The sequence below is a fragment of the Oncorhynchus tshawytscha genome, linkage group LG16 (assembly GCF_018296145.1).
Source record: "Oncorhynchus tshawytscha isolate Ot180627B linkage group LG16, Otsh_v2.0, whole genome shotgun sequence".
NCBI classification, from domain to species: domain Eukaryota; kingdom Metazoa; phylum Chordata; class Actinopteri; order Salmoniformes; family Salmonidae; genus Oncorhynchus; species Oncorhynchus tshawytscha.
Window position 1 is genome coordinate 21,962,336 of NC_056444.1, and position 13,553 is coordinate 21,975,888.

A 13,553-nucleotide genomic window follows, 5' to 3' on the forward strand; every position below is an offset into this window, starting at 1 on the left:
TGAAAAGACCTCGCAGATCAGCTTATGAATGTGTATGTTTGTCTATGTTTGCTGTGTTAACACGTGTGTGTGTGTGTGTGTGTGTGTGTGTGTTCTTCCTCCAGAGCATGGACTGCCTGTTGGAGCCGTGTGTGTGTATTCTGAGAAAGCTTGTGTATGCAGACCCCTCCCTGAGGCATCTTCTGGCTGAGAAGACCCCCCTCCTCATCACTCTGCTCAGGGGTACGTTCCCAACACAACTCATTTAGCAACCATCACAGTCCAACTCTATCACACTGCTCTGAGTGACATTCACACACAACTCATTCACTCGGGCACAGGTAAACTCATTTCGTTGCCCAGCTGAGGGATAACTTTGCATTTACAACTCAGCGAGTAACGTTTGAACAGTTGTTGCCCTGGAGTTAATTCACATCACAACTCATTCAATAAAGGTATTACATTGTACAGTTTTAGAGGTATGTTCACAGGACCTAGATGTTCACATTGGTAAACACATTCTGTGGCACCTCTCAAAAAGGCCTTCACAAGGTTAAACAATCACATAGCTAAACCCTCACTGGAATCAACTGAGTGTGCGTTCACCACTGCTAATCACTGAACGTTTTCTAATTGTTTATCCTGTTAGCTTCATTGCTTGTCAAGGAGAATAAAGGGGATGTTAGTGAGGCGGCTGTGTTGATGTGTCTGCTGCTCTTTGATGAGATTGCCACAGTAGAAGTGTGGTAAGTGTTCTTCCCGCTCTCATTTGAATGAATTTGTTTGCTTTTGATTTTAGCACTATTTCCTACAGAGCAAAGGTGTGGTAAAGCATTTTATTGTTTTACCTAATCAGGTCGGACAATTCCAGCTCCGACGTGGCTCTCTCACCGTTCTCTCTCCCTGTGTCTGTCATACGAAGGTAATGAAGTAGCCTAACTTTGTTGATAAGTCACCAATATTTACTTTTTCTATTGATGTCAGTCTATTTACATATGAATGGTGTTATATCTAGTAACTACATGCTCTACCCTCCTCTCTCTCCCCCTCCTCTCCCTCCCCAGGTACAGCCTACCGTTCCAGGCCGCGTCCCACCATGCGGTGAGCCCCTACTGCTCCGTCCTGCCCCCCTACTCTGACCTCCTCTCCCTGACCCACGCCAAGGAGACCCTGCAGCTGGCCTGGAACACCGCATGGCATTCTGGGATAGATAACCTCTTGGAGGAGCTCCGTGGGATCCGCAGTGATGTCGCCGAGTAAGTCACATCACACCTTATGTACCTCGGATGTCAAGTTTGTTTTTGTTGACCATCATTTTTACCAAGGACGTTAATTGAGATTGTTCACTAGCTACATTGATTACTGGAACGTTCTGGGGAAGAGTTGCAGACAGTTTCTGTTGGACTGCTAAAGAGCTGAGGCGTCTGATCCATCATTCTTCATTTTTGTCATGTAACCTAATGCAGACAACAGATAAGGAAGCCTCACCGTAAATATATATATATTTATTATAAATATTATATATATAATAAATATAATATATATTTATTATATATATACAGTCGGGCAAAAAAGTATTTGGTCAGCCAGCAATTGTGCAAGTTCTCCCACTTAAAAAGATGAGAGAGGCCTGTAATTTTCATCATAGGTACACTTCAACTATGACAGACAAAATGAGGAAAAAAAATCCAGAAAATCACATTGTAGGATTTTTAATAAATGTATTTGCAAATTATGGTGGAAAATAAGTATTTGGTCACCTACAAACAAGCAAGATTTCTGTCTCTCACAGACCTGTAACTTCTTCTTTAAGAGGAAGTTAATACTTTTTTGCCCCACTGTGTATATATATATATATATATATATATTGAAGTTGTTGAAGAATTTTACATACACCTTAGCCAAATACATTTAAACTCAGTTTGTCACAATTCCTGACATTTAACCCTAGTAAAAATTCCCTGTCTTACGTCAGTTAGGATCACCACTTATTTTTAAGAATGTGAAATGTCAGAATAATAGTAGTGATTTTATTTCTTTCATAACATTCCCAGTGTGTCAGAAGTTTGCATGCACTCAATTAGTATTTGGTAGCATTGCCTTTAAATTGTTTAACTTGGGTCAAACGTTTCATGTAGCCTTCCACAAGCTTTCAAATGGTTGGGTGAATTTTGGCCCATTCCTCCTGACAGCTGGTGTAACTGAGTCAAGTTTGTAGGCCTCCTTGCTCGCACATGCTTTTTCAGTTCTGCCTACACATTTTCGATAGGATTGAGGTCAGGGCTTTGTAATGGCCGCTCCAATACCTTGACTTTGTTGTCCATTTTGCCACAACTTTGGAAGTATTCTTTGGGTCATCGTCCATTTGAAAGACCCATTTGTGACCAAGCTTTAACTTCCTGACTGATGTCTTGAGATGTTGTTTCAATACATCCACATAATTTTCCTCCCTCATGAAGCCATCTATTTTGTGAAGTGCACGAGTCCCTCCTGCAGCAAAGCACTCCCACAACATGATGCTGCCACCCCCGTGCTTCACGGTTGGGATGGTGTTCTTCGGCTTGCAAGCCTCCCCCTTTTTCCTCCAAACATAATGATGGTCCTTATGGACAAACAGTTCTATTTTTGTTTCATCAGACCAGAGGACATTTCTCCATGTGCAGTTGCAAACCGTAGTCTGGATTTTTTATGTCGGTTTTGGAGAAGTGGCTTCTTCCTTGCTGAGCGGCCTTTCAGATTATGTCGATATAGGACTCGTTTTACTGTGGATATCAATACTTTTGTACATGTTTCCTCCAGCATCTTCACAAGGTGCATTGCTGCTGTTCTGGGATTTATTTGCACTTTTCGCACCAAAGTACGTTCATCTCTAGAAGACAGAACGCGTCTCCTTCCTGAGCAGTATGGCGGCTGCGTGGTCCCATGGTGTTTATACTTGTGTACTATTGTTTGTACAGATGAACGTGGTACCTTCAGGCGTTTGGAAATTGCTCCCAAGGATGAACCAGACTTGTAGAGGTCTACATTTTTTTCTGAGGTCTTGGCTGATTTCTTTTGATTTTCCCATGAGGTCAAGCAAAGAGGCACTGAGTTTGAAGGTAGGCCTTGAAATCCATCCACAGGTACACCTCCAATTGACTCAAATTATGTCAATTAGCCTATCAGAAGCTTCTAAAGCAAAGACATAATTTTCTGGAATTTTCCAAGCTGTTTAAAGGCACTGTCAACTTAGTATATGTAAACTTCTGACCCACTGGAATTGTGATACAGTGAAGTAATCTGTCTGACAAATGACTTGTCATGCACAAAGTAGATGACCTAACCGACTTGCCAAGACTATAGTTTATTAACAAGAAATTTGTGGAGTGGTTGAAAAACAAGTTTTAATGACGCCAACCTAAGTGGATGTAAACGTCTGACTTCAACTGTATATATATATATATATATATATATATATATACACACAGAATACTAAATGAGGTTAAAAAACACTCATTTGGACATGTACCCAGCTCATTAGCATTCTCTAATCAAACAAAATCACATCCTCATCTAAAGTGGAACAACACATGGCACAGACCCAGATCAAGGCTTTGTGCTGGACTAAACCGCAAGGCTGAAAGTGTTTTTGAACCCAGGAATATGTGCGTGTATGTTTATTCACATTTTTATTTCGATGAACCTTTGCGTCTTCGTCTGGTTAGAAAATATTCTGAGTACTACAGTTCTTTTTCAATGAAATGTCAAGGTGCTTCATGAAGATACTGTAGCTAGCTGGAATCAGTCAGTCCTGAGGGGTATCCTACGAAGCAAGCTAGATCTACTCAGACTTTTCTAAAGCTAACTAGCTTCAGTTATCTTCACATTCCAGCTCAGTCTTTATCCGTACTACAACAGTGGATATTACTCGTCCCCCTGCCGTTAACTCTAGCTGGCTGGTAACTGTGCGTGCATGTCACACAAGGCTAGTCCAACACCGAACTCATCATTGAGACGATGCTGAAACATCAATCCATGGGTGAGTCAGTGACACTTTTAATTTGTGCCGAAATCAAAATTTAAGAAAAGTCATTTTGCAAATTCGGTAGGCTCTTGTGTGAAATAGGCTTCTAGAAGTGCCGCCTTGATTTTATTGCTTACCGTTAATGCCGTCTTATGTGTGCTTATCAGTATACAAGCACCTTTTCCCCCTACTCCTATCAATACTTTTGTATGACTAAATAGTCCTCAGAGCATGCGTGGACTAGCTGGCTGGTGTGTTTACGGACATTTTCAATCACTCCCTGTCCCAGTCTGTTGTCCCACATGCTTTAAGATGGCCACCATTGTTCCTGTACCCAAGAAGGCAAAGATAACTGAACTAAATGACTGTAGCACTCACTTCCCACTTCAGTTTGCATACCGCCCCAACAGGTCCACAGATGACGCAATCGCCATCACACTGCACACTGCCCTATCCCATCTAGGCAAAAGGAATACCTATGTAAGAATGCTGTTCATTGACTATAGCTCAGCATTCAACACCATTGATGCCCTCCAAGCTCATCAGGAGGCCCTGGTCTCAACCCCGCCCTGTGCAATTGGGTCCTGGACTTTCTGACGGGCTGCCCCCAGGTGGTGAAGGTAGGAAACAACATCTCCACTTCGCTGACCCTCAACACAGTGGTGCGTGTTCAGCCTCCGCCTGTACTCCTGTTCATCCACGCCTCCAACTCAATCATCAAGTTTGCAGACAGCACAACAAGCGTGGGCTTGATTACCAACAACAACTAGACAGCCTACAGGGAGGAGGTGAGGGCACTCGGAGTGTGGTGTCAGGAAAACAACCGCTTACTCAAGTCAACAAATCAAAGGAGATGATTGTGGACTTCGAGAAACAGCAGAGGGAGTACACATCACAGACAAACTGAAATGGTCCACTCACACAGACAGTGTGGTGAAGAAGGCTCAACAGTGCCTCTTCAGCCTCTGGAGGCTGAAGAAATTTGGCTTGTCACCCAAAACCCTGACAAATCTTTACAGATTCACAATCGAGAGCATCCCGTCAGGCTGTATCACACTCGCATTAACATCTGCTAACCATGTGTAAGTGATAAATCAAATTTGATCTTTAATAATAAAAAAATGTTAGGACTACATTGCGTGAAGTTTAAAATGCTTTCTGTCATTGTGTAATGTTATATATTTTAACATTACTGTGTTTTAACACCCCAAAATACTTTTGATTAATTAATATTGAATCAGTCTTCCTCAAATGATGGATATGATGATGCAATCTTTGCAAGAAGGAGGGAATCTGATTTAATTAATTCAGAGCAGGTGGAGTTAGCTGTGAGATAGCCCTCCCTGGAGCAGGTTAGTTCTGAAGGATTCGTTGCCATAGAAATGTATCAGGTGTGAGCCATTTTTGTATGACCGTTTAGCCCGAGTTGAACTCAAAGTTGATCAAAGTTAACTCCTGCTTAACACCTGCTTCGTAGACTACTCCTCTGGTTCTCCGGTGTAAAACTAGACTGCCACACAGCCTTTTAGTGATGAGTCATGCAGAACTACCCACAATCCCCTGCTGTTCCAGACACAGGACACTTCCTGTGTGGAGTGACAAGGCACGTCTGGAAGACGGCTCATCAAAAGTCCCTGGGAACAGAATTAGGAAGGCACCGTGCTGCCTGGGTGATTGGGCTCTTATGTGACACCCCTGTCACCGTAGAAATACAACTTCTGATCCAACACAGAGTCCGAATCAGAACGACTCAATTATTACACGCCACATTCTTCTCTCCCCTTCGACTCTTTCCCAGGTGGTTTCTTAACGGGAATGTGTTCACTCATTCTCATCACAGCCAAAAAGCCAAGGTCAAGCTAACATAACATGATTAGACCTGAGTTTTTCCTAGTCCGGTCACATGCACAAGATGAGTACTATATTGACCCTAAAGGGGAACTTTGATTGCTTGCAGAAAAAATAACAAATACTGTCTTGTTTTCCTCTAGTTTCCACGGTGATCTGAGCCTTTCAGGGTCGCAGGTTCTGTCATTACGGGCAACACACCTCCCCAGCAGCCTTCAGGACTGCGTCCAGGACATCATCATGGCAGCAGGCCATGCCTCTGTGACCTCTGCACTCTCCAGGCTCCGCCTCCACCTGCTGATTGACAGGATGGCCATCACAGGCACTCACACACACAGCTGCAGGGACACTCTCCGTTCCCTCACCTGGCAGCCCGCCATAGCACGGTACACACACACACACACACACACACACACACACTAGAAGACCATCTATACTGACACAACAATTTCAAAGATTTTACTGAGTTACAGTTCATATAAGGAAATCAGTCAATTGAAATAAATTCATTAGGCCCTCGTGTATGGATTTCACATGACTGGGAATACAGATATGCATCTGTTGGTCACAGATACATAAAAAAAAGTAGGGCGTCGATCAGAAACCAGTCAGTATCTTGTGTGACCATAATTTGCTTCATGCAGCGCAACACATCTTCACATAGTTGATCAGGCTGTTGATTGTGGAATGTTGTCCCACTCCTCTTCAATGGCTGTGCGAAGTTGGCGGGAACTGTAACACGCTGTCAATCCAGAGCATCCCAAACATGCTCAATGGGTGACATGCCTGGTCAGTATGCAGGCCATGGAAGAACTGGGACATTTTCAGCTTCTAGTAATTGTGTACAGATCCTTGCAACATGGGTCCATGCATTATCATGTTGAAACATGAGGCGATGGTGGTCTGCGGATGTGAGGCCGGTTGAACGTACTGACAAATTCTCTAAAATGGGTGAGAAATTAACATTAAATTCTCTAGCAACAGCTCTGGTGGTCCTTTCTGCAGTCAGCATGTCAGTTACACGCTCCCTTAACTTGAGACATCTGTGGCATTGTGTTGTGTGCACATTTTAGAGTGGCCTTTTATTGTTCCCAGCACAAGGTACACCTGTCAGGTGGATGGATAATCTGCTCACTAACAGGGACTTGAGATTTGAGAGAAATAAGCTTCTTGTGCTTTTTTTATTCCAGCTCATGAAATATGGGACCAACACTTGTTTGGTTTTATATTTTTCTTCAGTATAATTATGCAATAAATGAATCCTTTATTTTGTATTATTCAATGCTGCACTTTCAGCAGCTTTACTGCACTCATCATTTCTACAGGTCAGTTGTATGTCCACCAAAATTCAAGATATCATCCATATTCTCCATTATTCTGTCTCTCTCTCTCTCTCTGTCTGTAGGTTTGTGCAGGTGCGTCCAGCGTGTGTGGAGGATGAGAGGTTGCTGGTGGACGTTATAGCGTTCCTGAGCGCCTACTTCAAACAGAGCCATTTAGCGTCTGAGGACAAGGACCTCCGCTGGATACTGGAGCTACTCCTCAAACAGGTCAGCACTAGGACCAGGTGGTCCCCAGGTTTGCTTTCCTCATCACCTAGATCCTTGTCCACTTTGCTTCATTACCTTTCCCTAGTCTCATCTCCATCTTTTACATTGATCTGTACCCAGGTTAGGTGAAAGCAGTATGATAAGTCCTATTGGGAAAATGCCCTCAAGCTATCTTCTCAGGGTTTGCCCTCTGTGATATCGCTTTAACCTCTAGCCTTTCATCTAGGCCTTATCCTATGTGTCGTCATAAAGGAGATGAGGGAATAGGGACTATAATAGGAAAACTGGTCTAGTGTATCAACATTACTCAGTAAATCTGACTTCATCTCCTTTCTTGTATTAACCCATGTTGGGAATCATTAGATTGTGCACACTCCCCATCTTCTCCCCTAAAACTGTAGGGTGAGTGGGTGCTTGCATGTGTGTGTGCCAGCGATCCAGTTAAGCTTGTCCTCCCCAAACACAGAGATGTGTAGTTATCAAAGTAGAGCCTGTATAAATCACACACTGTCAAAGGACAGAAAGGCATTAATATCACATTACAACCCCAAAATAGAGTACCAGGACCCACAACACAGATGATTTCCACAGCTGTTAAGAAACTCTGTTCTTTCTTAGCTACAGGAGCTACATCAGATCTAATGTGTCTCACCTTGCCTGCTTCATCATAAGTATGGGAATTTTACATTTTTTGACTGTTTGAGAACCCGCATGGGCTGAACTGAAAAAACATGTGCACATTTATTTATATGCCAACAGTGCCAAATTAATCATACCGATAACAAATCATAATTGCTAAATTGCCTCAATAAAAAATTATTTCCATTTAAGATGAATTTATTGAAACCATAATATCAACTGTTTAAATTATATCAAATCACATTTATTTATAAAGCCCTTTTTACATCCGCAGATGTCAAAAAGTGCTTATACAGAAACCCAGGCTAAAACTCCAAACAGCAAGCAATGCAGATTTAGAAGCACGGTGGCAATAAAAAACTCCCTGGAAAGGAAGAGACGTCGAGAGGAACAAGGCTCTGGGGGGAGATCAGTCCTCTTCTGGCTGTGCTGGGTGGAAATTATAAGAGTACATGGCTATTAAGGCCAGATTGTTTTTCAAGATGTTCAAACATTCATAGATAACCAGCAGGGTCAAATAATAATCACAGTGTTTCTAGAGGTTACAATAGTTCAGTACCTCAGGAATACATGTCAGTTGGCTTTTCATGGTTAGCATTCAGAGGCCGAGAAAGCAGGTGTGGGGGAGAGCGAGAGAGTCGGGAACAGCAGGTCTGGGACAAGGTAGCATGTCCGGTGAATAGTTCAGGGTTCCATAGCTGCAGGCAGAACAGTTGAACCTGGAGCAGCAGCACGACCAGGTGAACTGGGGACAGCCAGGAGTCATCAGGCCAGGTTGTCCTGAGTCATGGTCCTAGGGCTCAGGTCCTCTGGGAGGGGAGGGAGAGAGAATTAGAGGGAGCAAACTTAAATGTACACAGGACACCAGATAAGACAGGAGAATTACACCAGATATAACAGACTGACCATAGCCCCCTGGCACATAACCTCCAGTATGCTGCGATAGTCTGAGACGGGAGACACTGACAGGACCGAGGGGGGACACACTGTGACAGGGCCAACCAGGCAGGATATAACTCCACCCACTTTGCCAAAGCACAGCCCCTACACCACTAGAGGTATATCAACAGACCACCAATTTACAGCCCTGAGACAAGGCTGAGTATAGCCCACAAAGATCTCCTCCATCGCATGAGCCAGAGAACAAAATCTTCAGTAAGGCAGTAACCTCAGTAGTGATGCTTGCTTGTAGAAGCCTATGTAATGCTGTGCAATGACACAGCCTTGTTTTGTTAATTTTGCAGACAAAACGCTCTTATTTCCCGAGCCAGTAACACAATCAAAACTAGGGTTGCAAAGCGTTGGACATTTTTCGGTAAATTTCCCAATTTTGGGGGGAAATCTTCATTGGGAAGTTAAGCCCTGAAATTTGGGCAATTTTGCTTAAATTCATCAAAAAAGTTTGCTTATAACTCATAACGGTGAACCTTTTTTTTGTGGGATACACATAAGGCAATTCTAGATCTTGTGGCATATTTTGGTTAAACTATCCCCATTTCATGGAATTGCAACCCTCTGCATGCACAGTGCATTCTTCCAACACATGTGCAGTGCACTCTTCCAACACATGTACAGTTGATTCTCAAGATCTTGCACACTAATGAGATGCTATTGAGCCCATTCCACTACACTGTCTGAGCAAAGGACTACGTGCTTTCTGGTAAGTTTTGATTACAATACTGGTTGGGGTGAATACATTTTATACGACATGCATGATTTTTTGTTAACTAGTAAATAGTAGCCTACAGCAAAGTGTTTTTAAATCATTTCTAACTTGTTAACAAATTCTGCTAGTTAGTTTTTGCTACCATGTGGCTTTTAGCTTGCTTAAGCCTGCTAACTGAGGAGTGTTAATTCACCTGTTTCCATACATGTTTCATTTTAGAACATTTATCTTACAAAGGAGTTGTTTAATCTAACTGCTTAACTATTTATCTGTACATGGAATTGTATTTGGTTTTTTTTTAACTCATTTTTTTCTTATCTTTACAGGAAAATGCCACGGGTACTATCTGATGCGTGGAGACATTTCACTGAAGCTAATGTAGAAGGACAAGCTGTGTACATTTGCAAATACTATTCCCTCCAAGGCAATCAAACAAGCTAAGCATCAGTATAGAGACAAAGTAGAGTCGCAATTCAACGGATCAGACACGAGAGGTATGTGGCAGGGTCTACAGTCAATCACGGACTATATAAGGAAAACCAGTTAGGTTAGATTACTCGTTTGATATTACTGCCTTTTCGGAACTAGAACCATAAGCATTTCCCTACACTCGCATTAACATCTACTAACCATGTGTATGTGACAAATAAAATTTGATTTGATTTGCCAAATCATATGAGAAGAATGCAACAAAGATGCAGAATCATCTGGCCAAGTGCATAAAGTTTGCCACACGCTCACAACAAGCAACCTCTGACAAAAGTCCCTCTACTTCTATTTGAGGTGAAAATGATGACTCGACACCATATTGATATCAACAGCTCATGGTCCTGCTGGAATCAGATGGTTTTTTTTTGACCCAATGGAGGAACGTAGTCAGAGAGATGCTGATGAATGTCTTTCTCGAGCTGTGTATGGAACTGGTTCACCTCTGATGATGCTCACAGGCAATGTGTATTGGAAGATATTTCTGAATGTTCTTCACCCAGCATACACCCCTCCAACCAGTCATGCTTTATCTACTAATTTGCTGGATGCAGAGTTCAAGTGAAGGTCAAGCAAATCATAGAGAAAGCAGACTGTGTTGCAATCATCTCTGATGGGTGGTCGAATGTTCGTGGGTAAGGAATAATTAACTACATCATCTCCACCCCTCAACCAGTATTCTACAAGAGCAGATACAAGGGACAACAGACACACCGGCCTCTACATTGCAGATGAGCTGAAGGCAGTCATCAATGACCTTGGACCACAGAAGGTATTTGCACTGGTGACAGACAATGCTGTGAACATGAAGGCTGCTTGGTCTAAAGTGGAGGAGTCCTTCTCTCACATCACACCCATTGGCTGTGCTACTCATGCATTGAATCTACTCCTCAAGGACATCATGGCACTGAAAACAATGGATAGACTACAAGAGAGCCAAGGAAATGGTTAGTTATGTGAAGGGTCATCAAGTTATAGCAGCAATCTACCTCACCAAGCAAAGTGAGAAGAATAAGAGCACCACATTGAAGCTGCCCAGCAACACCTGTTAAGGTGGTGTTGTCATCATGTTTGACAGTCTCCTGAAGGGGAAGGAGTCTCCCAGAAATGGCCATATCAGTCTGCCGATATGGACAGCCCCATCAAGAGGGTCCTCCTGGATGATGTATTTTGGGAGAGAGTGATAAGCAGTCTGAAACTCCTGAAACCTATAGCAGTAGCCATTGCACGGATTAAGGGAGACAATGCCATCCTGTCTGATGTTCAGACTGCTTGCAGATATAAGTTAATAAATCCGTACAGCCCTGCCCACTACACTGTTGCTCCAAGCAGAGGAAACTGCAGTTCTGAAATACATCAAAAAGCGTGATGACTTCTGCCTGAAGCCCATATACGCTTCAGCGTACATGTTGGACCCCAAGTCTGCTGGCAAGAGCATCCTGTCTGGTACTGAGATCAACAAGGCCTATGGTGTCATCACTACTGTGTCTCGCCACGGATGAGGGCAAGGTTCTTGGCAGTCTGGCAAAGTACACTTCCAAGCAAGGGCTTTGGGATGGAGATGCAATATGGCAATCGTGCCAACATATCTCATCAGCCACCTGGTTGAAGGGACTTTGTGAATCTGAGGCTCTTTCCCCTGTTGCCTCCATCATCCTCCAACTCCCACCAACATCAGCCACCTCAGAGCGCAACTGGTCCTTGTTTGGGAACACACACACCAAAGCACACAACAGGCTGACCAATACAAGGGTTGAGAAATTGGTGGCCATCCAGGCAAATTTTAGGCTTTTTGATCCTGACAACAAGCCATCCTCAACAAGGTTGGAAAGTGACAGTGAAGACGAGGCCTCAGAGTCTGATGTTCAAGAGGTGGACATTGAGGAAGTCCAGGGAGAAGACATGGAGGCCTGAGAGGAAGACAACTGAAGCTAAGTTTCTAGACTCTCATTTTACAAATGTATGTTGAAAACATTTTTGGGAGATGCGATGGGGTCATTCAATATTTTCTTTATTTTGCTGTTCAGTGAAATCATCCCTTGTGAATAGTCAACTCATTTAATTAAAGTTCAATTCGGAACAATTTAAAAAAATATATTTCTATTGGAAGGATTTAATAATTTCCAATTATGTCTACTTATGTTAAGGTAAAATGTTTATGTTTCTGTCTCCATATGATATGGTAAATGTATGCAATGCAAAAAACATATACATTTTAAATGGTATAAATTCCCATATTCCCGTTAATACCCATATATTCCTGTTAATTCCCACGGAAAGTTTCCATCTCTGAATATTCCCCAAAATGTGCAACCCTAATCAAGACACCTATTTTATAGCAGATCACATGAATTAATATAACAGAATAAAATAGATCTGAATATTTTTCCAAATTAATAAAGTTGCCAGTGGAACAGTTTTTCTGAAAGCGTGCTAATTTGAAACAGGGCTTAGTTTGGCGCGTTTTAAAGAAACAAATGTTCAGTGTTACAAACCAAAATCTCTCTCTTCTATGTTGGCCTGAAAACGTTGGATTTTCTGCCTTTTCTTTGGATTTTTCTAAATGGATGAACAATTCCACATTGAACACTGCATGCTGATGAATTACAGCCAGGACATACAGTACCAGTCAAAGGTTTGGACACACCTACTCAAGGGTTTTTCTTTCTACGCTGTAGAATGATAGTGAAGACATCAAAACTGTGAAATAACACATGGAATCCAGTAGTAACCAAAAAAGTGTTGAACAAATCAAAATATATTTTAGATTCTTAAAAGTAGCCTTGATGACAGCTTTGCACACTCTTAATTCCATATGTGTTATTTCATAGTTTTGATGTCTTCACTATTATTCTACATTGTAGACAATAATAAAAACAAAACCTGGAATGAGGATGTGTCCAAACTTTTGACTGGTACTATATGTTTTGTAAGTAGGGCTTAATGATTCTGATGAGAATACTCTTTGTCTTATCAAACTGTATATTTTCAGTGTGGAACCTGTGTATGTTTAGAGGGGTTATAGCATAACAAATTCTAAATGGCTAGTAGTTTGCAAAGTTTCTTATGCGGTAAAATAGACGGGACACAATTATTCCAAAACTGCAGCTTTTTGTTGAAACACACATTTTCCTACTTCAATCAACCAGTCCATTTAGAATCTATGATAAAATTGTTGGCATTTGGCAAGGAATGTAGCTTGTGTATGCCATCATTTATTTCTGTAGGCCTAATGGGATCTTGTGTGCAAACGCAGCATGCGTTTCTAGAGGGAGCAGTCGGAAAGCAATTGAGTAAGTGAGACACAGAGGGGAAAGGGAATTTAGTGGGAAGAACTTTGTGATGCTTGCCTTGGTAAATGTGTTTTGTTGTGTCCTGCAAA

At 42.2% G+C, this 13,553-nt stretch overlaps 1 protein-coding gene across 2 annotated transcripts in view; it reads left to right on the forward strand.

Moving 5' to 3' along the window:
- rttn (rotatin) overlaps positions 1 to 13,553 on the forward strand; it is a 57,745-nt gene that overhangs the window by 21,499 nt on the left and 22,693 nt on the right. For both annotated transcript variants that reach the window (XM_042298975.1, XM_042298976.1), the window contains exons 21-26: positions 105 to 222; positions 629 to 725; positions 836 to 901; positions 1,044 to 1,235; positions 5,974 to 6,216; positions 7,236 to 7,380. In XM_042298975.1, the coding sequence (XP_042154909.1) occupies positions 105 to 222; positions 629 to 725; positions 836 to 901; positions 1,044 to 1,235; positions 5,974 to 6,216; positions 7,236 to 7,380 (861 nt within the window). The remainder of the gene's footprint in view (positions 1 to 104; positions 223 to 628; positions 726 to 835; positions 902 to 1,043; positions 1,236 to 5,973; positions 6,217 to 7,235; positions 7,381 to 13,553) is intronic.